We start from the raw sequence: 24,667 nt of genomic DNA, 5'->3' as shown, positions 1-24,667 counted from the left end.
CTCCTGAACGCATTTAGGATTGCCATAGGAAAGGGGTTGAATACTTGACTCAAGACAATTCTGTTTAGAATTTTTTCAAAACAAAATTCCACTTTAACATTGTGAGGTATTGTGTATAGATCAATGGCACAAAATCTAGATTTTATACATTTTAAATTCAGGCTGTAACACAGCAAAATGTTGAAGAAGTCAAGGGGTGTGAATAATTCCTGAAGGCACTGTATTCATTAACGAGAAGAGAAACTTGGCTGATATTATTATATATTTTTTAATTTAACCTTTATTTACTAGGCAAGTCAGTTAAGAACAAATTCTCATTTACAATGATGCCCTACACCGGCCAAACCCGGACGACGCTGGGCCAATTGTGTGCCGCCCTATGGGACTCCCAAACACGGCCAGTTGTGATACAGCCTGGATTCTAAGCAGGGTGTCTGTAGTGACACCTCTAGCAATGCGATGCAGTGCCACTCGGGAGCATCGGTCTAAAACAAATTATTTTGTCACTTGGGTCCAATCGGGTCTGGTCTAAACACGGACCAGTAAGGGTATGGGTCAGGTCTAGGTCTGATTGTTGTCGGGTCCATTTGTGTTCGGGTCTGATTGTCCTCGGGTCCTACCTGTTGGACCCGAGAAGACCTCTACCTCACACACGGCCTAGATTAGGGTCAGTCAGTCAAGCCTGGGAAAAAGGAGAATTACGCTAATTTAGTGTTTAATTACATGTACAAGCCCACACAATGAGACACTGGCAATGCTTAATTAACAGAGTGTGTGTTTGTAGGCCAATGTTTATTGAGGGTGCTCTGTTTATTCCTAGCCTTATACAATTGTGAAAAGTCCAGCAGTGTAATAGTTCTATAGTCTTTTGTAGCTCAGTTGGTAGAGCTCCTCGGGTCCTACCTGTTGGACCCGAGAAGACCTCTACCTCACACACGGCCTAGATTAGGGTCAGTCAGTCAAGCCTGGGAAAAAGGAGAATTACGCTAATTTAGTGTTTAATTACATGTACAAGCCCACACAATGAGACACTGGCAATGCTTAATTAACAGAGTGTGTGTTTGTAGGCCAATGTTTATTGAGGGTGCTCTGTTTATTCCTAGCCTTATACAATTGTGAAAAGTCCAGCAGTGTAATAGTTCTATAGTCTTTTGTAGCTCAGTTGGTAGAGCATGGTGCTTGTAACGCCAGGGTAGTGGGTATGATTCCCAGAATCACCCATGAGTAAAAATGTATGAACGCATGACTAAGTTGTTTTGGATAAAAGCATCTGCTAAATGGCATTTACACTACACTACACTACAAACCATCTCTGTATGCACCTCGCTTCGTACACAGGGGCATTTGTCATGCTGAAACAGGAATAGGAAAGGGCATTCCCCAAAGTTGGAGGCCTAGAATCATCTAGAATGTCATTCTATGCTGTCACGTTAAGATTTCCCTTCACTGGAACTAAAGGGCCTAGCCCGAACCATGAAAAACAGCCCCAGACCATTATTCCTCCTCCAACAAATTTTTACAGTTGGCACTACGCAGTCAGGCAGGTAGCGTTCTCCAACCCCAGATTCGTCCATCGGACTGCCAGACGGTGAAGCTTCACTCCAGAGAACGCGCTTCCACTTGAAGCTCCCGACGGTTCTAACTAGCAGGGCAGAAATTTTACGAACTGACTTGTTGGAAAGGAGGCATCCTATGACAGCCACGTTGAAAGTCACTGAGCTCTTCAGTAAGGATATTCTCCTGCCAATGTCTGTCTATAGAGATTGCATGGCTGTGTGTTCGACTTTATACACCTGTCAGCAATGGGTGTGGCAGAAATAGTCGAATCCACTAATTTGAAGGTGTCTCCACATGTATTATAGTAGTTCTACATAGAGTTAAAACAATAAAGCCAGTCTCATCTGTGTCTACATGGCAGTGCATGTAAATCCATACCTAAACCCACCCAGACTATACTGTTTAATGCATAGAGGCTGTAAATACCAATTCAGGAGAAAAAACAAAGCAACTTGAGGCCCAAAGTCCTCAGTTTATTCCAGGCATTTCTATTAGTACTAAATGGATACACTTTCAATTAATAGACATGCCTGATCAAATGTCAAACAATGGTGTGTTGCCTTTCAATGGATGCATTTGTAGGAATGGAGGGGGAACGAGCAGAGTAGGGCTTGAACCAGCGCATCACAAGAAACTTGCACTTTGGTCCCAAGAAACTGGGCCGGTGCAGCTACCAAAATTAACAACATTGCCGCATTGATGTGATCCACTACGCATATGGAGAGGTTTACTGGTGGGTTCTCGAACAAGGCCTACTAATTTAAAAATATGAAGCACAGATAGTTTATATAACCGCATGCATTTCTCTCAAATCACTAAATTCTAACAATAGTTAATTGTGTAGGCCTATAGCTCATTAACTAACATAGCCTAAATAACCAATCGATTCAGATTGAGAACCATGACCAAAAACGTAATCACGAGAGCTTGATTCTAGTTGAGTGGACAGCGCTATGATTTACGATCCGATTAACTTTCCGTTAACTCATTCTATGGAGGTCAAACGGTATACATTTGGAACGTATTCGTTAAATCGGATGTGTCATGTAGGGTTAATTAACAATCTTGGCACTTCAGTGCCGCGATCAAGGCATCAAAGTGTCAAAATACTGCGGTTTCGAGCTTTGACGCGTAGGCTCTGAGAGTTGTGACAGCGACGTTTTTCCACTTGAACAGACTGCGGCGTGAATCACTGTCTGTGTTTTCGGGTCTGCAGTAAGCATACTATCGCCTCCCAGTACGATTTGACTGTTCAATTTGATCAAGTCATCATCTGCCCTGCACAAGCTAGCTAGGCCTGTGGCTATATTGAGCATTCTCCTTGCAGGCTACAGCCCCATGTACGATTCAATTTAAATGCGTAGTGGTGTTTCTACGTGTGGACCTGGAAAGCTAAAGAACTGTGCGAAAATGCATCTGTACTGCGTTTTTTTCCCCCGGCTGTTTGTCTTCTTACCTGCAGATGTTCCTGAAATCGTATCGGCAGTATCTGGGCCATTCTTGAGGCGTTCTATGTTTCAATTGTCCGGAGAAAAGGAAAGGGGAAGGGGACACGAAGAGGAATGAATGTTGTATTGTATTGGAAGTCCCCAAAACGCCCCAAAAGTAAAATGCGATGTGCAATGATAGGGGTCTCGCCGGCTTGCGTTGATATCACCTGAATTCACTGCCTGCTCTCGTTCAGTAGCACCCAAACAACACTCCTGAACCAAAACTCTACGCTTCCGCTAAGTAAAATAGTCCAAAACATAATTACACTAGCTCTGGGAGAAAACCATTTTTGTGAAGCTCTAATGTTCCTTACAATATTATACAAAATAATACACTTGCTACTTATAAGCCCTGCAGCTAACCAAGAGGATTTCCCCACAAATAGCCTACCAATGCAGAAAAAAAAATCGGATGTCCTCAATGTACCCCTCCGCTGCCCCTTCCCCTTAATTTTCCCTAAGTCGAAATAAAGGCACGTGACAGGCGCCCACTCCCCTTCCGATTTCTGCAAACTCAAGTGCTGAGACGTTGGGAATATGCCTTTACCCCACCCTGTGAAAAGTGTCTAGTAGTGAGAAAATATGTTGGGATTGTAAAAGAGGAATTTAAATGATGTATTAGTCAAGGTAGGAGTAGGCATTTCGCTGCACCTTCAATAACATATGCGCATATGTGTGCGCGACCAATTTGATTTGATTTATGCTATGTATGTGCACCATACAGGTAACTCCTAAAATAATAGAAACACTTGAGTAAATGAGGTACAGAAAGTATATTGAAGCAGGTGATTTCACACAGGTGTAGTTCTTGAGTTAATTAAGCAAATAACATCCCATGCCTAGGGTCATGTCGTGGCTATTTCCTCATAGGATGACAATGCTCCCATGTGCAGGACACGAATGGTTTGATGAGCATGAAAACAATGTAAACTATATGCCATGACCGTCTCAGTTACCAGTTCTCAACCCAATTTAACACTTATGGAAGATTCTGAAGAAACCCCTGAGAGCGTTTTCCACCAACGTCAACAATTTCTCTTGGAAGAATGGTGTCACATCCCTCCAATAGAGTTTCAGACACTTGTAGAATTTATGCCAAGGTGCATTGAAGCTGTTCTGGCTTGTGGTGACCCAACGCCTTATTGACACGGTGTTTCCTTTATTTGGGCCGTTACCTGTAGTTTAGAACACCTACTCATTCAAGGGTTTTTCTTAATGTTACTATTTTCTACATCGTAGAATAATAGTGAAGACATCAAAACTATTAAATAACACATGGAATCATGTAGTAACCAAAAAAGTGTTAAACAAATCAAAATATATTTTATATTTGAGATTCTTCAAATAGCCACCCTTTGCCTTGATGGCAGCTTTGCACACTCTTGGCATTCTCTCAACCAGCTTCATGAGGTAGTCACCTGGAATGCATTTCAATTAACAGGTGTGCCTTCTTGAAAGTTAATTTGTGGAATTAATGAATCCTTGCATTTATGGAGATCTAAACTAACAACTTCAACTTTGAGGGAAATAAATGCCATTCGCGCTGTTGTGTTGCAAATACAACAAAAGGATAAAACACAAACAGGATTTCAAAACATTTCAGACTATATTATTATATAAATAGAAACTTACAGATGGCCCACTTACACAGTATTCAGTCACAACACAGGTGTAGACACAAAATTGAATTCCCCATCACTCACTGAAACAAGCACTGCATAAAGACTCAGAGCAAGAATGAGGTATTGAATATACATTTTCATAGACTACTCACTACTCTATTCAGGTGCAAGCATTTTAAAATTATTCTAATTTAAATCAAAAATAGGTTAATAAAGTCATACAGATGTAATTACAGCATACTTAAACACACAAACACATACAGTACACAGATATACGGTAATATTTACACTTCTAGCCATTTTCATCACAAAACAAAAACAAGGGTTTGTAATGATATCTTGTGGTGAGGAACATGACGATTGAAGGTAGTATTTCCAAGTTATCAAATGTATTTAGTTATTAATGGTAGCATTTAATGTACTTTATGAATGGGCTGGTGTAGGTGAGATACACATTTCTGTGGGTTATGAAAATATTTTTGTTTTATTGTCACATACAGCGAAGTGAAATGTACAGGTGCAGTGACGTGTTTTTTTTTACAGGGTCAGCAATAGTAGCACGGCGGCCCTGGAGCAAATTGGTGCCTTGCTCAAGGGCACATTGACATATTTTTCACCTTATCGACTCAGGTATTCAAATCAGCGACATTTCAGTTACTGGCCCAACGCTCTAACCGCTAGGCTACCTGCCACCCTATAGTAGTGTAGTGTAGTTTGTCAGGCTGGGTGGGTGATATATATTGTGTGTGGGTTATGGATAATGTAGTTTATGGATGGGCTGGATGGGTGAGATACGTGGTGTGCTTGGCCTGACTCTTGCTATCGATCAGCAGCAGTTGGTTATTCTTGTGGTGAGAGATGATCTCCTGGAGACTACTGAAAAACTATGAGAGAGAGATGGAGGGAGTAGCGAGGGAAAGAGAGAGAGAGAGAAAGGGAGAGAGAGTTACTACAGTATAGTTATTGCAGAGGTTACAGTACAGTACTAAGTTGCATTCCTTCATCTCTTTTCCACACATCCTCCGTTCCTCCCACATCCTCCCTCTATCCCACCTGACCTCTTCATTCTTTTCCCCCCACATTTTCCCTTTGCAAATTCTTTTTGCAAATCCTCCTTTCCTCCTGTGGCATCTGTCTTTTCCCCTCTCCTTATCCCTCTCTTCTCCTCCTCCCTACCCTCTCACATTCTCATTTCCCCCCTCTTTCTCTCTTTCTCTCTCTCTCTCTCTCTCTCTCTGTGTCCCCCATCTCAACACTCTCGTCCTCATCCTCCCATTCTCTTTCACCGATTCATTATTTTACCCCTTGTTTAGCACTCTACCCCCCCCCCCTGTCTTTTCACCTCCTCGTTCTTCTTGCCCTCCTTTCCGAGGGCGTAGCCGCACGTCTCCTCCAGAAAGCGGATGGGGATGTTATAGACCTTCTGTCTGTATAGGACAGCCAGTGTGTAGGGCTGACGGGCGTTCTGGGCTGAACTGTGACGTATCAGGAATGCCCCGTCCTACAAGAGGGAGAGGGAGAGAGGGGGGAGGAATAGGCCGCGGGAGGGAGGGAGGGAGGGAGGGAGGAGAGAATGGATATCAGTATCAAAACCCACAGGGTCTTTGAATGAGCATAGATGAATCAGACTCAGTGATGGTGTGTGTATGTGTCAGATGTAACCCGAGGCTACACATACACACACAGTCAAATAAAGGGTAGTTACGATCGAGATTACTCTCACATCGTTACTTGTCTATTTCAGCGTGAAATGAAACAGGTCGGCTGTGTTAGTAAAGACAAAGGGCCAGAGACAGATACGCTCATATAATCAGCAGCATTATAACACATAATCACAAAACATCAGCAGCTACTGAGCAACATATAGAGAGAAGGGGAGAGAACCACAGAGGACCAAGTGGACAGGCTAATAGATCAATGAAGTATTGATTCACTGTTGAGGAATACTGGCTAACTAACTATAACTAATCATATTGATTCAGGAATCACATTGGCCAGGTCCTTCAGAGCTGGGGATTCTTTACCTCTAAGTCATTTTCAGTTTTTCTTTTATATGGTACTTCAAGAACTGTGTGTGTGTGTGTGTGTGTGTATTTGCTTGCATTTGTGTGTGTGTCTGCTCATCTCCGGTGTGTGTGTATCCCACCTTGTTGATTTGCATTAAGAGGTCCTCAGCAGTCTTTCTATTGCAGTTTCCAGCGAACCACTCTTTCTCCTGTAACATTACAACAGTTCTCTATTACGCACTCCACTGCCTGCCACCACAGTTATATCCAAGGATACCCCATACTTCAGGTATATCACCATTTAACTAAGGTTTGCAGCAACATTTGTAGCACTTTAACACGGTATTATGCATGGTTACAAGAGAGGTACAGTATGAGAGTGGAAGGCACATACCTCCTTTCCTGCCTGCATGGTTGTCTTCATACCAGAGGGAGAAACTTTGCCATAGAGAGAAATAATGAGTTGTTGACCAATGTGTAGAGTGCTCTACAGCAGGGTTTCCCAAACTTGGTCCTGCCCCCTCCCCTGGGTGCATGGTTTGGGTTTTGCCCTAGCACTCCACAGCTGGGGGCGGGGGTGCAGGACCAAGTTTAGGAAACCCTGCTCTACAGTCTATTCAAAATAAAGCATGTAGCTACAATCAAGGCCACAAGTATGCTGGACAGCACTGCTGACAGTAGCCATAGTCACCCTAGATGACGGGGTTAAACAAGTTATAATTATGTTATAATGAAAATGGCTTCCAATTCACATAGGTAATGAAAAATGAACAATATGCACCTCCAACATGTTCATATTATGTGGACAGAAAAACAACACAAATGTAAAGAAATTAAGGATGTCCTTCACTCTGATTAGCAAACCACAGTTGGAGCATTTCAGAGTTCCACACATCCTTTATTTCCATTTCTATGGCTTTCTATCCTTCAGCTGTGACCCAAAACTGGTCCTGTTCCCAGCATGCTCTTACCTGCTGCGGTAGTGTCTATAATGGGCGGGGGAGGGGGGCTGCAACACAGACAACAGGTCCAATGTTAGCCAAGATGCTTACTATAATAGATGAGCGATATAGGCCTGTGGCTACAACAACATTGAATACGCAAGAACAGTAGGCCTTCATACTTCAATGACTTAGCTAAGTTATCACAAATCAAACATTATTTGTCACATGCACCAAATACAACAAGTGTAGAACTTAAGGTGAAATGCTTACTTACAAGCCCTTAGCCAACAGTGCAGTTCAAGAAGAGTTAAGGAAATATTTACCAAATAAACTGAAGTGAAAAATTATCTAAAGTAATACAATAACATAACAATAACAAAGCTATATACAGGGGGTACCAGTACCAAGTTAGTGTGCGGGGGTACAGGTTAGAGGTCATTTGTACATGTAGGTAGGGGTGAAGTGACTATGCGTAGATAATAAACAGCAAGTAGCAGCAGTGTACAAAACAAATGGGGGGGTTCAATGTAAATAGTCCGGTGGCCGTTTGATTAATTGTTCAGCAGTCTTATGGCTTGGGAGTAGAAGCTGTTACGGAGGCTTTTGGTCCAAGACTTGGCGCTCCAGTACCGCTTCCCGTGCGGTAGCAGAGAGAACAGTCTATGACTTGGGTGACTGGAGTCTCTGACAATTTTATGGGCTTTCCTCTGACACCGCCTATTATATAGGTCCTGGATGGCAGGAAGCTTGGCCCCAGTGATGTCCTGGGCTGTACGCAATACCCTCTGTAGCGCCTTACCGTCAGATGCTGAGCAGTTGCCATACCATGCTCTCGATGGTTCAGCTAAAGAACTTGTTGATGATCTGGGGACCCATGCCAAATCTTTTAAGTCTCCTGTGGGGGAAAAGGTTTTGTCGTGCCCTCTTCACGACTGCCTTGGTGTGTTTGGACCATGATAGCTTGTTGGTGATGTGGACACCAAGAAACTTGAAACTCTCGACCCGCTCCACTACAGTCCCGTTGATGTTAATGGGGGCCTGTTCGGCCCACCTTTTCCTGTAGTCCACAATCAGCTCCTTTGTCTTGCTCACATTGAGGGAGAGGTTGTTGGCCTGGCACCACACTGCCAGTTCTCTGACCTCCTCCCTATAGGCTGTCTCATCGTTGTCTGTGATCAGGCCTACCACTGTTGTGTCGTCAGCAAACTTAATGATGGTGTTGGAGTCGTGTTTGGCAAGACAGTCGTGGGTGAACAGGGAGTACAGGAGGGGACTAAGTACACACCCCTGAGGGGCCCCAGTGTTGAGGATCACTGTGGCAGATGTGTTGTTGCCTACCCTTACCACCTGGGGGCGGCCCGCCAGGAAGTCCAGAATCCAGTTGCAGAGGGAGGTGTTTAGTCCCAGGGTCCTTAGCTTAGTGATGAGCTTCGTGGGCACTATTGTGTTGAATGCTGAGTTGTAGTCAATAAAAAACAGCATTCTCACATAGGTGTTCTTTTTGTCCAGGTGAGAAAGTGCAGTGTGGAGTGCGATTAAGATTGCGTCATCTGTGGATCTGTTGAGGCTATATGCAAATTGGAGTGGGTCTAGGGTATCCGGGAAGATGTTGTTGATGTGAGCCATGACCAGACTTTCAAAGCACTTCATGGCTACCGATGTGAGTGCTACGGGGCGGTAATCATTTAGGCAGGTTACCTTCGCTACCTTTGGCACATGGAATATGGTGGTCTGCTTGAAACATGTAAATTCAGCAAAAAAAAGAAACGTTCTCTCACTGTCAACTGCGTTTATTTTCAGCAAACGTAACATGTGTAAATATTTGGATGAACATAACAAGATTCAACAACTGAGACATAAATTGAACAAGTTCCACAGACATGTGACTAACAGAAATGGAATAATGTGTCTCTGAACAAAGGGGGGTTCAAAATCAAAAGTAACAGTCAGTATCTGGTGTGGCCACCAGCTGCATTAAGTACTGCAGTGCATCTCCTCCTCATGGACTGCACCAGCTTTGCCAGTTCTTGCTGTGAGATGTTACCCCACTCTTCCACCAAGGCACCTGCAAGTTCCTGTACATTTCTGGGGGGGAATGACCCTAGCCCTCACCCTATTATCCAACAGGTCCCAGACGTGCTCAATGGCATTGAGATCCGGCCTCTTCGCTAGCCAGGGCAGAACACTGACATTCCTGTCTTGCAGGAAATCACGCACAGAATGAGCAGTATGGCTAGTGGCATTGTCATGCTGGAGGGTCATGTCAGGATGAGCCTGCAGGAAGGGTACCACATGAGGGAGGAGGATGTCTTCCCTGTAACACAACGTTGAGATTGCCTGCAATGACAACAAGCTCAGTCCGACGATGCTGTGACATACCGCCGCAGACCATGATGGACCCTCCACCTCCAAATCGATCCCTCTCCAGAGTACAGGCCTCGGTGTAACGCTCATTCCTTCGATGATAAACGCAAATCCGACCATCACCCCTGGTGAGACAAAACCGTGACTCGTCGGTGAAGAGCACTTTTTGCCAGTCCTGTCTGGTCCAGAGACGGTGGGTTTATAGGCAACGTTGTTGCCGGTCATGTTTGGTGAGGACCTGCCTTACAACAGGCCTACAAGCCCTCAGTTCAGCCTCTCTCAGCCTATTGCGGACAGTCTGAGCACTGATGGAGGGTTTGTGCACTCCTGGTGTAACTCGGGCAGTTGTTGTTGCCATCTTGTACCTGTCCTGCAAGTGTGATGTTCAGATGTACCGATCCTGTTCAGGCGTTGTTACACGTGGTCTGCCACTGCGAGGACGATCAGCAGTACGGACATTGCAATTTATTGCCCTGGCCACATCTGCAGTCCTCATGCCTCCTTGCAGCATGCCTAAGGCATGTTCACACAGATGAGCAGGGACCCTGGGCATCTTTCTTTTGATGTTTTTCAGTCAGTAGAAAGGCTTCTTTAGTGTCCTAAACTTTCATAACTCTGACCTTAATTGCTGTTAGTGTCTTAACGACCGTTCCACAGGTGCATGTTCATTAACAGGGTCCTGAAAAAGTTGATTTTTCTTTTTTTGCTGAGTTTAGGTATTATAGACTGGGTCAGGGAGAGATTGAATGTTGACCTGTTTAAAGGTGTAGTAGGTGTAGTAGGATTAAATCTTAATCCTGTATTGCCTGTTTGATGGTTTGTCTGAGGGCATAGCGGGACTTCTTATAAGCATCCGGATTAGTGTCCCGCTCATTGAAAGCACCAGCTCTAGCCTTTAGCTCACTGCGGATGTTGCCTGCAATCCATGGCTTCTGGTTGGGATATGTACGCACGGTCACAGTGGGGACGAAGTCGTTGATGCACTTATTGATGAAGCTGATGACTGAGGTGGTATACACCTCAATGTCATTGGATGAATCCCGGAACATATTCCAGTCTGTGCTAGCAAAACAGTCCTGTACCGTAGCATTCGCATCATCTGACCAGGTCACTGGTACTTCCTGCTTTTGTTTTTGCTAATAAGCAGGAATCAGGAGGCTAGAATTATGGTCAGATTTGCCAAATGGAGGGCAGGAGAGAGCTTTGTATTCATTTCTGTGTGTGGAGTAAAGGTGGTCTAGAGGTTTTTTTCCTCTGGTTGCACATATGACATGCTGGTAAAAAATTTGTAAAACTGACTTAAGTTTGCCTGTATTAAAGTCCCCAGCTAATAGCAGCGCTGCTTTTGATTGAGCATTTTCTTGCTTGCTTATGGCCTTATAGAGTTGGTTGAGTTGCTGTCTTAGTGCCAGCATCGGTCTGTGGTGGCAAATAGACAGCTTCGAATAATATAGATGCGTCACGGTCATCCTCCTCTTCATCTGAAGAGGAGAGGCGAGAAGGATCGGAGGACCAAAATGCGGCGTGATATGTGTTCATCATGAATTTTAATAAAGAAAACACTGAACACTGAAACACTATACAAAAACAGTAAACAAAATAACAACCGTGAAGCTAATGTGAGCTGCGCTGAAACAAGCCATCAACATAGACAATCACCCACAAACAAACAGTGCAACCCAGGCTACCTAAGTATGATTCTCAATCAGAGACAACTAATGACACCTGCCTCTGATTGAGAACCATACTAGGCCGAAACATAGAAATACCCAAATCATAGAAAAACAAACTGCCCACCCCAACTCACGCCCTGACCAAAGTAAATAATGACAAAACAAAGGAAATAAAGGTCAGAACGTGACAAGATGAGAACTCTCTTGGTAGATAGTCTGGTCTACTGCTTATCATAAGTTACTCTACCTCAGGCGAGCAATACCTCAATATTTATTTCATGTTTAACATCACGCACTAGCTGTTATTGACAAAAAGACACACACCCTCACACCTTGTCTTACCAGACAAAGCTTCATCTATATTCTGCTGGTGCATGGAAAATCCCGCCAGCTCTATATTATCGCTGTGGTCGTTCAGCCACGACTCGTTGAAACATAAGATATTCCAGTTTTTAATGTCCCGTTGGTAGGATAGTCGTAATCGTAGGTCATCAATTTTGATTTTCCAATGATTGCATGTTAGCCAGTAGAACGGATGGCAGTGGGAGTTTACTCGCTTGCCTACGGATTGTCAGAAGGCAGCCTGACCTGCGCCCCCTTTTCCTTCGTCTTTTCTTCACGCAAATTATGGGGATTTGGGCCTGTTCCCGGGAAAGCAGTATATCCTTCTCATCGGACTCGTTAAAGGAAAAAGCTTCATCCAGTTCGAGGTGAATAATCGCTGTTCTGATGTCCAGAAGTTATTTTCAGTCATAAGAGACGGTAGCAGCAACATTATGTACAGAATAAGTTACAGACAGTACAAAAAAACAAAAAAATAGCACAGTTGGTTAGGAGCCAGTAAAACGTCAGTCATCCTATACGGCGCCATCTTAACACTTCAAACATAAGATCCTCTTTATAGACCTCAACAGAATGGAAATCGTAATCAGTGGTATCCATGTGTTTGACTGTTGCTGCTTGTACAGGACTGAAAGTTCATAAAGCATGAACCTGCATCACATGTTTAACACATGTAAAACATGTATGTTCTTGCAGCGTATAGCATGGTCTCATCCAGTGTGTACATGCATAGTGCTGTGAGAGTGGCTGTGTTCCCAAGCCTCACCTGGGTTTGGGTTCCTTTAGGGATGCAGGGAGGGGGGGTTTGATGCCTGGGGTGGGTGGGGGCAGCTTGCCAGGGAACGTGGAGCGTTTCACATCAGGCGGAGGAGCTGGGGAGGGTCACAGAAACACAGCAATGGACCAGGTTCTGCATTTTCACTTCATGGTTGTGTTCCAAATGGCACTCAGTTCCCAATGTAGGGCTCTGGTCAAAAGTAGTACATGTAGGGAACAGGCCATTTGGGATGCAGACCTTATCATCATGATCCAACTATTTTTAGTCAGACAGAATGTAGTGTCACTTACCTGTCTTTGCCTCACTGACCAATAGAGAACTCTGGAATGCAGGAAAGTGTGAAACTCATTCAAATGTGGACACAGATAAGGCCTACACTCCTGCACTAAAAAACATGTTCAGTGGAGAATCTCTGAAATAGGCAAATTCTGTGTTAGAAACCGGCCAGTGTTGTGATGTGTTAAATCATGTGCCCGTAGTGTGTTAAATAATGTGCCCGTAGTGTGTTAAATCATGTGCCCGTAGTGTGTTAAATAATGTGCCCGTAGTGTGTTAAATCATGTGCCCGTAGAGTGTTAAATCATGTGCCCGTAGTGTGTTAAATCATGTGCCCGTAGTGTGTTAAATCATGTGCCCGTAGTGTGTTAAATCATGTGCCCGTAGTGTGTTAAAACATGTGCCCGTAGTGTGTTAAATCATGTGTGAACCATGGAGAAACTCACCGACTTGGCTCTGGGTACTGGAGGTTTTCTACAGAGAAAGACAGACAGACATACATGATGGGATTGAGCTGATATCGCATGTCAAACAATAAAACTCAAAAACAATAACATGGCTTCTCTCATGACATAGAATGGCACTGGTTTCAGGGATGGTGTCGAGGCCAGTTTAACCCAGTCAATTCAGTTATGCATTTGCATAACTATGAAAAGAATGGAAGTGGTGATATACACCTAAATTACACCAAGATGAGTTTGTGCATTTTTCATCTCGTGTCTTGACAGGTGTACTCACATGGGCATGGGGGGAGGGGCAATTGCTGTCTTGGGTAGGAGGGGCATCCTTATGGGCCCGCGAGGAGCAAGGGGGCAAGCTGGAGAAACAGGAGTACTTATTCTTGACAGTGCCAAGGATTATTTTCTCTCAAAATAAGCTAAATACGTTTTTTCTTTAATAATTTGGAATTCATGTCCTGTCTCTTTATCTCATATAAAATACATTATCTAGTCAAACCTCAGTATAAATGCATTGACACTGAGGCTGTATTAGTGGTTACAGGAGTAACTGACCTGCTGTGGGCTCCAGATACAGGTCATCACTGTCTGCCTGAAACAGAGACACAACACGCATATTAATCACCTCTCTCTGGCTGAATTAGAAATTGTCCAGAGACCAGACATCTCATGGCCCTATGGAACTATGAATATACTGATTGTCCATCAAGAATGTGTTAAAAGGGTACAGCGGATAAAAAGGCTAAGGTTTGGGGGTTGGAGTTAGGGGTGAGGCTCTGTCTGTTAACGATGTGTTGGGCTCACCTGTCCTTCATTAGGATCCAGGTAGACATCTGCAAAGAGAAAACAGAGGCTGATGCTGTTGCAGAATCACACATCCCTCTAGTGGTGACTTGATGTAATAGCACACCAATGTCCTATCAGGGTTCCAGGGTCTGACTATTGGTCGAGATCCTGCACGACTACATTGTAGATGCATGCCAGATCTTACAACAACTGGATAGGTATTTAACATATCAGCTATGCACAGTCGATGACTTGGAATGCAACCAATGGTTGATGCAATGCACTGCTTGCACCTAAATTACTAGTCGGGCAGGAACTAGATCTATAACTGTAGCGTTTACCTTCCTCTGCAGGGGGAGGGGTGGGAGCAGGGGCAGGGCGGGAAGGAGGAGGGGCAGACTTCTTAGGAGTAGACCTTTTCCCTGGCTTCTCCTTTCTGTCTACCTCAGGAGCTAGAGAGAGAGAGAGGGAAGCTTGACCATCTCAAACTTAACTTACTCGTTTGTTTAAGTTAATTCTCCTGTACAATTACATGCCTCAAGAATTATATGAACTTTTACACCTTTTCATCAATCAACATTCATATCTATGTATAGGGCACAATTCATATCCACATTTAAAATACACAATCATCATATAGGATAAACTCCCACCCATCCAGGACATTTATTCGAAACGGTGCCTGAGGAAGGCCCGCGGCATCATCAAGGACCCCACACACCCCAGCCAAGAGCTGTTCACTCCCTTACTGTCGAGCAGACGTTATCGGACCATGAGGTCGGATACCAACAGGCTCAGAGACAGTTTCTATCTACAAGCCATCAGACTGCTGAACACTTGAACTGGATTGACCACCTGCTCTGATTCTCCGCACATTAGCACACATGCACTCACTCACTCGCACACCCACACAGACATACACACATCCACACACATATTCAGGCTACACACACATCACAACTGCTGCTACCAGACTCAGGTCTGTTCAACGCTGGTCTGAATAATCGGATTCCACGCTTCAAGATTGCTTCGATCATGTGGATTGAGAAATGTTCCGCATAGTGTCCGACAATAACATTGATGAATATGCTGATTTGGTGAGCGAGTTTATTAGCAAGTGCATCCACTGCTTTTAATCAGGGCAAGGTGACCGGAAACATGACTGAATACAAACAGTGTAGCTATTCCCTCCTCAAGGCAATCAAACAAGCTATGCGTCAGTATAGAGACAAAGTAGTTGCAATTCAACGGCTCAGACACGAGAGGTATGTGGCCGGGTCTACAGTCAATCACGGACCACGATGTTTTGCTCCCAGACAAACTAAACAACTTCTTTGCTTGCTTTGAGGACAACACAGTGCCACTGACACGGCTCGCTACCAAAACCTGCGGGCTCTCCCTCACTGCAACCAACATGAGTAAAACATTTAAACGTGTTAACCCTCGCAGGGCTGCCGGCCCAGACGGCATCCCCAGCCGCGTCCTCAGAGCATGTGCAGACCAGCTGGCTGGTGTGTTTACGGACATATTCAATCAATCCTTATCCCAGTCTGCTGTTCCCACATGCTTCAAGAGGGCCACCATTGTTCCTGTTCCCAATAAAGTGAAGGTAACTGAGTTAAATGACTCACTTCCGTCATCATGAAGTGCTTTGAGAGACTAGTCAAGGACCATATCACCTCCACCCTACCTGACACCCTAGACCCACTCCAATTTGCTTACCGCCCCAATAGGTCCACAGACGACGCAATCACAATCACACTGCACACTGCACTAACACATCTGAACAAGAGGAATACCTATGTAAGAATGCTGTTCAGCGACTACAGCTCAGCATTTACCACCATAGTACCCTCCAAACTCGTCATTAAACTCTTTGCAGCTGGGTCCTGGACTTCCTGACGGGCCACCCCCAGGTGGTGAGGGTAGGTAACAACATCTCCACCCTGCTGATCCTCAACACTGGGGCCCCACAAGGGCATCCAACTCAATCATCAAGTTTGCAGACGACACTACAGTGGTAGGCTTGATTACCAACAATGACGAGACGGCCTACAGGGAGGAGGTGAGGGCCCTTGGAGTGTGGTTTCAGGAAAATAACTTCACACTCAATGTCAACAAAACAAAGGAGATGATCGTGGACTTCAGGAAACAGCAGAGGTAGCAGCCCCCTATCCACATCGACGGGACAGTAGTGGAGAAGGTGGAAAGTTTTAAGTTCCTCGGCGTACACATCACAGACAAACTGAAATGGTTCACCCACACAGACAGCGTGTGAAGAAGGCGCAGCAGCGCCTTTTCAACCTCAGGAGGCTGAAGAAATTCGGCTTGTCACCAAAAACACTCACAAACTTTTATACACAATCGAGAGCATCCTGTCAGGCTGTATCACCGCCTGGTACGGCAATTGCTCCACCCACATCCATAAGTCTCTCCAGAGGGTAGTGAGGTCTGCACAACGCATCACCGGGGGCACCCCGTTATCATCCAGAAGGCGAGGTCAGTACATGTACATCAAAGCGGGGACCGAGAGACTGAAAAACAGCTTCCATCTCAAGGACATCAGACTGTTAAACAGCCATCATTAACATTGAGTGGCTGCTGCCAACATACTGACTCATCTCTAGCCACTTTAATAATGAAAAATGTATGTAATAAATGTATCACTAGCCACTTTAAACAATGCCACTTCATATAATGTTTACATACCCTACATTACTCATCTCATATGTATATACTGTACTCTATACCATCTTTTGCATCTTGCCTATGCCGTTCGGCCATCGCTCATTCATATATTTTTATGCACATATTCTTATTCATTCCTTTACACGTGTGTGTATAAGGTAGTTGTTGTGAAATTGTTCAACTAGATTACTTGTTAGATATTACTGCATGGTCGGAACTAGAAGCACAAGCATTTCGCTACACTCGCATTAACATCTGCATGTGACAAATCAAATTTGATTTGATTTAAATACTGCACAAGTTAAACACTTGCAGCTGAATCCCTTTCCTCTAAACACCTGTATCATACTTATGCTAAAATCTTTATTCTATTCTACTGAGCCATTTACTTTATGTATGTATTAGTATCTTTTATTATTTCTTATTATTGTTGTATTGTCGAGAGAAAAAACATGCAAGTATGCATTTCTTTGGACAGTGTATACCATACATACGACTAATAACACTTGAAACTTGCATGTCCTGGACAAAGAGGATAGAGAGAGGAGGATAGAGAGGGGAGGATAGAGAGAGGAGGATAGAGAGAAGAGGACAGAGAGGGGAGGATAGAGAAAGGAGGATGGAGAGAAGAGGAGGATATAGAGAAGAGGACAGAGAGGAGAATAGAGAGAGGGGAGGATAGAGAAGATGATAGAGAGACGAGGACATAGAGAAGAGGATAGAGAAAGGAGGATAGAGAGAAGATAATAGAGAATTTTTATTTTATTTAACCAGGCAAGTCAGTTAAGAACAAATTCTTATTTTCAATGACAGCCTGGGAACAGTGGGTTAACTGCCTGTTCAGGGGCAGAACGACAGATTTGTACCTTGTCAGCTCGGGGGTTTGAACTCGCAACCTTCCGGTTACTAGTCCAACGCTCTAACCACTAGGCTACCCTGCCACCCCATAATAGAGAAAGGATGATAGAGAGAAGATAATAGAGAAAGGAGGATAGAGAGAAGATAATAGAGAAAGGAGGATAGAGAGAATATAATAGAGAAAGGAGGATAGAGAGAAGATAATAGAGAAAGGAGGATAGAGAGAAGATAATAGAGAAAGGAGGATAGAGAGAATATAATAGAGAAAGGATGATAGAGAGAAGATAATAGAGAAAGGAGGATAGAGAGAATATAATAGAGAAAGGAGGATAGAGAGAATATAATAGAGAAAGGAGGATAGAGAGAATATAATAGAGAAAGGAGGATAGAGAGAATATAATAGAGAAAGGAGGATAGAGAGAATATAATAGAGAAAGGAGGATAGAGAGAATATAATAGAGAAAGGAGGATAGAGAGAATATAATAGAGAAAGGAGGATAGAGAGAATATAATAGAGAAAGGAGGATAGAGAGAATATAATAGAGAAAGGAGGATAGAGAGAATATAATAGAGAAAGGAGGATAGAGAGAATATAATAGAGAAAGGAGGATAGAGAGAATATAATAGAGAAAGGAGGATAGAGAGAATATAATAGAGAAAGGAGGATAGAGAGAAGAGGATTGAGAGGGGAGGATAGAGAGGAGGATAGAGAAAAGAGGATTGAGAGGGGAGGATAGAGAAAGGAGAATAGAGAGAAGAGGACAGAGAGGAGGGTAGAAAGACGAGGATAGAGAGGAGGATAGCGAGAAGAGGATAGAGAGAAGAGGATAGACAGAAGAAGATAGAGAGAGGAGGATAGAGAGAGGAGGATAGACAGAAGAGGATAGAGAGAAGAAGATAGAGAGAGGAGGATAGAGAGGGGAGGATAGACAGAAGAGGATAGAGAGAAGAAGATAGAGAGAGGAGGATAGAGAGGGGAGGATAGAGAGAAGAGGATAGAGAGAGGAGGATAGAAAGACAGGATAGAGAGAGGTGTCTCACGTTTCTTGGTGTTGGGGTCGATGTAGAACTCCTCAGGGTCAGGCTGATGGTGAGGCTGCTGTTTCTATAGAGGGGAAAGATAACATTAAATAACACTAAAGGTATGCAGACACACAGAGACAGGCTAGCCAGAGGTAGGCATGGGCATTGATACTCTGATAGTTTACCGATGATTTGCCCATGGGCGCCATCTTGGCTGGCCTTGGGGGTGGTGCTGCCTGCCTTTTGGGAAGAACACGATTGGACCTCTCTGAAGAACTATCTGTGGAACACAAAAACAGCAACAAGAAAATGGTGTTTTCACATAAAAACACACCTCAAAACATTACATACAAATTATAACTTGAGATCCACGCACCAAACTCCCATTGGCATCAATGCATACTTTCCATGAAAGTCAGATTTCAGCTAATCTCAACTGAGAAGGATAGTCTACAGTGGTGGTGTTACCTAAATAGACGTTCTCCTCCACATGTCTGGGAGGAACCTTCATGGCCGGTCGCTCACAGGGGGGAGCCTCATATGTGTTCCCATCCTCATCATCCTGTGATACACACAAGAAGACCACACAGGACCTCTCAACAAAATATCCATAGGCGTGTCAGTCTGGGCCCGTGTGTATGTGTGTGATTTCTACTTACAAACTCATCTTCTGGCCAGCCACCATACCCCGCATTGTTCTCTGAAACAAATCAATAGAGACAGAGAGAAAGTAGAGAAGGGGGATGGAGAAAGAGAGAGAGAAATTGGGGAGAGGAGAGGTAGAGCGACGAGGGAGAGAGCAGAAGAAGCACATCACATTAGAACTTCCATATAGAGGATCCCTATAACAACGAGCATAATAAGGGGCATTTCCTGAAGGCTCACCTATTCTTTTGGGTGGAGCTGGAGGCCCACTGTGTCTGTAATGAAAAAGAGAGATGTTACTTGCGTGCTGTGTCATGTCAGTGGCTTATGTTTCTGGCCAGAGGAAGGCATATAAGACTGAAGAACAAAACGTTTATCTACACTGTAGGCTACTTACAGGTTCTTCAATTTTCCAAAGAAACTCTGAAAAAGGAAACAGAATTGACTGTGAAGTCTGTAGCACACACACGAACACAATCACGATGCAATCTCAACAATATTGTTTTCATACCGGTTGTGTGACATCATACGATAAACGGTGCCATTACACTATATGTCTGGCCCATCCCAGATATTTACATGTAATTAACTCTCCCATCAGACTCGCTATCAGAACTACTACACAGGCAGTGTCAATGACTGCTTTATGTTCCGAAGGTCACTAAGCTAGACAAAAGAGCTTTAATCCAAAGCCAAGACCTCAGGTCAGAATAAATTAGAATGAAACAACTTTGAAGATGACTAACGATCACAAACTACCACAGGGGAATATTGAGAATTTAGATGTCCCAACAATCTAAAAGACGTCTTTTATACTAGCCTTAGTAGGTGAAAGAAACTATTTACACAAATGATTACACAAAGGACAAATGATCTAGTGAAGCCACATCAATGTGTGTATGTGGGAGAGGAGGATAATAGAGGCTGTAATGTGTGGCACACTGTCCCCATGATGAAACAGATGACTAAAACCAGGAAGTGTACTTGGCTGTGTTTTCACAGCATGGCAGGTCAGAGAGGAGAGGAAGGACTGATGTAAATGATCCCAGAAATAGAGAGGGGGAGGGAAAGGGGATAATGAGACAGGGAGAGTGAATATGGGAGAGGGCGGGGGGGCAAGAGAAGAACAGTTTGAGTTGATTCATCTGGTTAATGTTTAGATATCCTGTGCGTCAACATTGATAATGAACAAAGCCAGCCCACATGGTCTTTGCTAAAGTCTCTCTTTAGCAAACAAATCTATTTTCTGTTCTACTGTATCCCATTACTTAAACAGTGTCATTATCAATCAACGAACCAGTCAATCTATCAACTAATCATTCCATGAAACTTTTATAGACTGCAGGGATTCTCTGGCATTATGGTTAGCCAGCTGTAGGTCTGTTTAATTAGTGGAAAGGAAGATGTCATGAGTCATAACTGATATCTATGCCTCAGGTCGACACTACTTTGAATATAATTTCCCCCATTGTTACAGTCCTAGGCGCCGTCTTTAACATATTCATGTCCTGACACGTCTTAAATCACTAGCATGTCCTGTTTAGTGTTGTTAACTGAATAACTCAACTACCTTTGAAGTGGTTTGTATATAGACCAAGAAAGACCGCAACATGTTGATTACGAAATATATAAAAGTACAGCAAATACAGCAAGTAAGCTGAGGGTTCCTTACTTTGTTATTGTTTGTGTCCCAGGCAGCAGAGTTTAAATCTGTCATGCATGTTCATTATCCAATTAACAGTATCTGCGTAGACCCTTTCAAATAGCAATCTCTTGTTTTTCACCCAGTCTGAATATCCCAGTCTAATTTTAGAGAAGGGAGCCGGCAATGTGTTCAATAATGAGCTCGGCTTGACAACATCTATGATAAGAAAACGATACATTTATGGTTGTGTTCTGAGCTAGCCCTTTAAGCAAGGGAGAGTGATAGTGACCACAGAAAAGGACATTGTTATGGACCGTGGGAGACCATAAACTACCAGTAAAAAGGGAAATGGCCGTGTGACTATGAATCGTATCTGATGCAAACAGGGACAGAGCACAGTGCAGTTGCCCTGGCTAATGCTAAGCTGCTCACAGGTGTGCTGGCTTCTGGTTCTGCCTAGTAAAGTGCAATGGTACAGCCATACATGTATTGGGTAACTATTTTCTAGAGGTTTATCTTACAGTGTATTTCACATCATGGCACGTTACTATTGTACAAGCAAAACCCTTAGCTATCATGGACTTCAATACTACTAGGCCAGATAGCCTCCCAGTATGTGATCGTGGCTACTACGACCTCTTCCAAGAGGTCTGCACCTTTCTGGCACAGATCAGGTGGTTGTGGCTCCCTCTGGTCACATCCCAATTTCTCTCCTTCTTCCCAAAGTGTGCACTTCTTCACTTACCTTCACTGATTTAAAAGATAATGACTGATATAAGAAATATGGTGGAAACCCTCTCTAGCCCAATCCCGTCAATCCTATGCTTTTAAATGTGTGTGAAGTAGTGAATGAGTGTACACTTCAGGAGAAAGGAGATATTATGGGCACACACCCCGAAAACACCAATGGATCTCAAGCTCTGTATCAGCTGTTCCCTTTCAATCACTACACGTATCATTATTTAATAACAAATAAATAAATAACAACTATTAATGATTTTAATATGAATGATTTTAATGACTGGTAAACATTCTAATCTTAGGCATTAGACAGCTGTGTGAGTGTTGATATTGGGTGCTTGTATAGGCAGAGAAATTGAAAGCAATAACTGGGAGCAGGTGACACCGTTTACTTGATCAACAACAGAGCCACTGTACGAAAAGTGAAAGTCCACACTGTATAACACTGTAAAACTGTATGACTCATCATTATAACAATCCTCACAGTTCTCCATTCCGTAATGAAGGTAGCCTACTACTGTATTTCTAAGTTTCTGAACAATTTGTTGCAAAGTTATATGCAAATTGGGCTGTGTGTAATTTCCTTTTATCAACGCAAAGTGAGACGTCTGTACAAAGTTTAAATGTTCTAAAGTTTATATGTTCTATCATTGTCTGATTATTTTCAGAAGGTAACAAATTGAAACTGTACATTACCATTGTCATAATTTTGGAGTCTCTCTTCTCAACTCATGAGGAAATTCCTTTGTTGCTGACCTCAGATGCAAATACACATTAGAGTAAGAGCGGGACAAGGAACACTGAACTATGAACAGTTAGGCTAGCAGCTACAACAGTCCTGATGCGCGTCTCTCTCTCTCTCTCTCTCTCTCTCTCTCTGATCATTTGCATTCCACCCCGTCACTCTGACTGCTAAGTGCCACCTGGTTTACAGCCTAGCCTACTTGTTGCCTGGATGCCGCTAAAAAAACTCAATGAATGTTCAAGTTACATTTTTCCCCAGCATAATGTTGAATCAGTAAAGTTTTATGGTTCTATATGCAGCATAAGGAAGAGCGCACTTTAACTTCTGAGAACAGGCTAAGTCCAGTGGAGACCCATCATTCAGGGCAGGTGGGGTAGAGCCCCACCTGTTTTCAACCCAGCATTTTTAGCATTTAAAAAAATATATATATGTTATTTTGGCATTAATACGTGTCACATATTAGTTTGCAAACAATGTAAAATATATATATATATAATTTAGTTAATAAAACCGTATACAGACATGGTCTCTTTTCTGTTTTCTTGAGTAAGACAACTCCAAAATGCAGGTGATTCAGTGGTGGTGGGGCAAGCCAGCAGAAAATATGGAGCGTTGCGCCATATTTTGCTCAGCGTTCTGTCACTCATGGGGACACTACGTCAAGGCCAAGTCTAAGGGTAGAGCTAGAAAATTCTAGCCACTTGGGTACTGCCATAGAGTTACATCAGAAGTTCACATCCAAGAAGGCTCAAGGTCATTAGACAGATAAAATTATGTCAAATCATGTTATATGTACAGTAGCTTTGATTGGACTGATCATGTCAACATCATACTTTCAAAATCTTAGCTAGCAGTCATCATCATGAATCAAGTCAACAATCTACTGGCAAATCCCTTTTAATCCTTGTCACAGGAAATCAAATCAAATCAAATGTTATTTGTCACATGCGCCGAATACAACCTTACAGTGAAATGCTTACTTACAAGCCCTTAACCAACAATGCAGTTTTAAGACAACACCCCCCCAAAAAAGTAAGAGATAAGAATAACAAATAATTAAAAGAGCAGCAGTAAATAACAATAGTGGGGCTATATACAGGGGGTACCAGTGCAGAGTCAATGTGGAGGCTATATACAGGGGGTACCAGTGCAGAGTCAATGTGGAGGCTATATACAGGTGGTACCAGTGCAGAGTCAATGTGGAGGCTATATACAGGGGGTACCAGTGCAGAGTCAATGTGGAGGCTATATACAGGGGGTACCAGTGCAGAGTCAATGTGGAGGCTATATACAGGGGGTACCAGTGCAGAGTCAATGTGGAGGCTATATACAGGGGGTACCAGTGCAGAGTCAATGTGGAGGCTATATACAGGGGGTACCGGTACAGAGTCAATGTGGAGGCTATATACAGGGGGTACCAGTGCAGAGTCAATGTGGAGGCTATATACAGGGGGTACCAGTGCAGAGTCAATGTGCGGGGGCAGCGGTGTCGAGGTAATTGAGGTAATATGTACATGTAGGTAGAGTTATTAAAGATAATAACAGAGAGTAGCAGCAGCATGGAGGAGGGTGGGACAGGGGGGGGGGGGGCAATGCAAATAGTCTGGGTAGACATTTGATTAGCTATTCAGGAGTCTTATGGCTTGGGGTAGAAGCTGTTTAGAAGCCTCTTAGACCTAGACTTTGCACTCCGGTACCGCTTGCCATGCAGTAGCAGAGAGAACAGTCTATGACTAGGGTGGCTGGAGTCTTTGACAATTTTTAGGGCCTTCCTCTGACACCTCCTGGTATAGGTCCTGGTGATGTGCTGGGCCGTACGCACTACCCTCTGTAGTGCCTTGCGGTCCAGGGCCGAGCAGTTGCCATACTAGGCAGTGATGCAACCCATCAGGATGCTCTCGATGGTGCAGCTGTGAAACCTTTTGAAGATCTGAGGACCCATGCCAAATCTTTTCAGTCTCCTTGGGGGGAATAGGTTTTATCACGACTGTCTTGGTGTGCTTGGACCATGTTAGTTTGTTGGTGA

At 43.6% G+C, this 24,667-nt stretch overlaps 2 protein-coding genes across 3 annotated transcripts in view; both read right to left on the bottom strand.

Annotated features, from left to right (window-relative positions):
• LOC109881415 (clathrin heavy chain 1) overlaps positions 1 to 3,308 on the bottom strand; it is a 40,287-nt gene extending 36,979 nt beyond the window's left edge. Inside the window, exon 1 of one of the 2 annotated variants that reach the window (XM_020473557.2) lies at positions 3,014 to 3,308. In XM_020473557.2, the coding sequence (XP_020329146.1) occupies positions 3,014 to 3,055 (42 nt within the window). In that variant the 5' untranslated portion in view covers positions 3,056 to 3,308. The remainder of the gene's footprint in view (positions 1 to 3,013) is intronic. The other variant, XM_020473561.2, reaches the window with a different exon arrangement.
• A 1,326-nt stretch (positions 3,309 to 4,634) lies between these two features.
• si:dkeyp-117b11.1 (B-cell linker protein) lies at positions 4,635 to 22,758 on the bottom strand. The gene is made up of 19 exons (XM_020463345.2): positions 22,593 to 22,758; positions 19,908 to 19,933; positions 19,751 to 19,785; positions 19,525 to 19,565; positions 19,334 to 19,427; positions 19,051 to 19,145; positions 18,884 to 18,947; positions 14,638 to 14,748; positions 14,315 to 14,343; positions 14,066 to 14,102; positions 13,791 to 13,869; positions 13,499 to 13,526; positions 13,067 to 13,097; positions 12,765 to 12,870; positions 7,647 to 7,684; positions 7,070 to 7,113; positions 6,816 to 6,884; positions 6,012 to 6,170; positions 4,635 to 5,553 (listed from the first exon to the last, which is right to left on the bottom strand). The coding sequence occupies exons 1-19, from the start codon at positions 22,599 to 22,601 to the stop codon at positions 5,437 to 5,439; spliced, it is 1,212 nt and encodes a 403-aa protein (XP_020318934.1). The 5' UTR covers positions 22,602 to 22,758; the 3' UTR covers positions 4,635 to 5,436.
• Positions 22,759 to 24,667: the final 1,909 nt, after the last annotated feature.

The sequence above is a fragment of the Oncorhynchus kisutch genome, linkage group LG3 (assembly GCF_002021735.2).
Source record: "Oncorhynchus kisutch isolate 150728-3 linkage group LG3, Okis_V2, whole genome shotgun sequence".
Taxonomy (NCBI): domain Eukaryota; kingdom Metazoa; phylum Chordata; class Actinopteri; order Salmoniformes; family Salmonidae; genus Oncorhynchus; species Oncorhynchus kisutch.
Note: the sequence above shows the minus strand (reverse complement) of the source record. Positions and strands in the feature narration are given on the sequence as shown.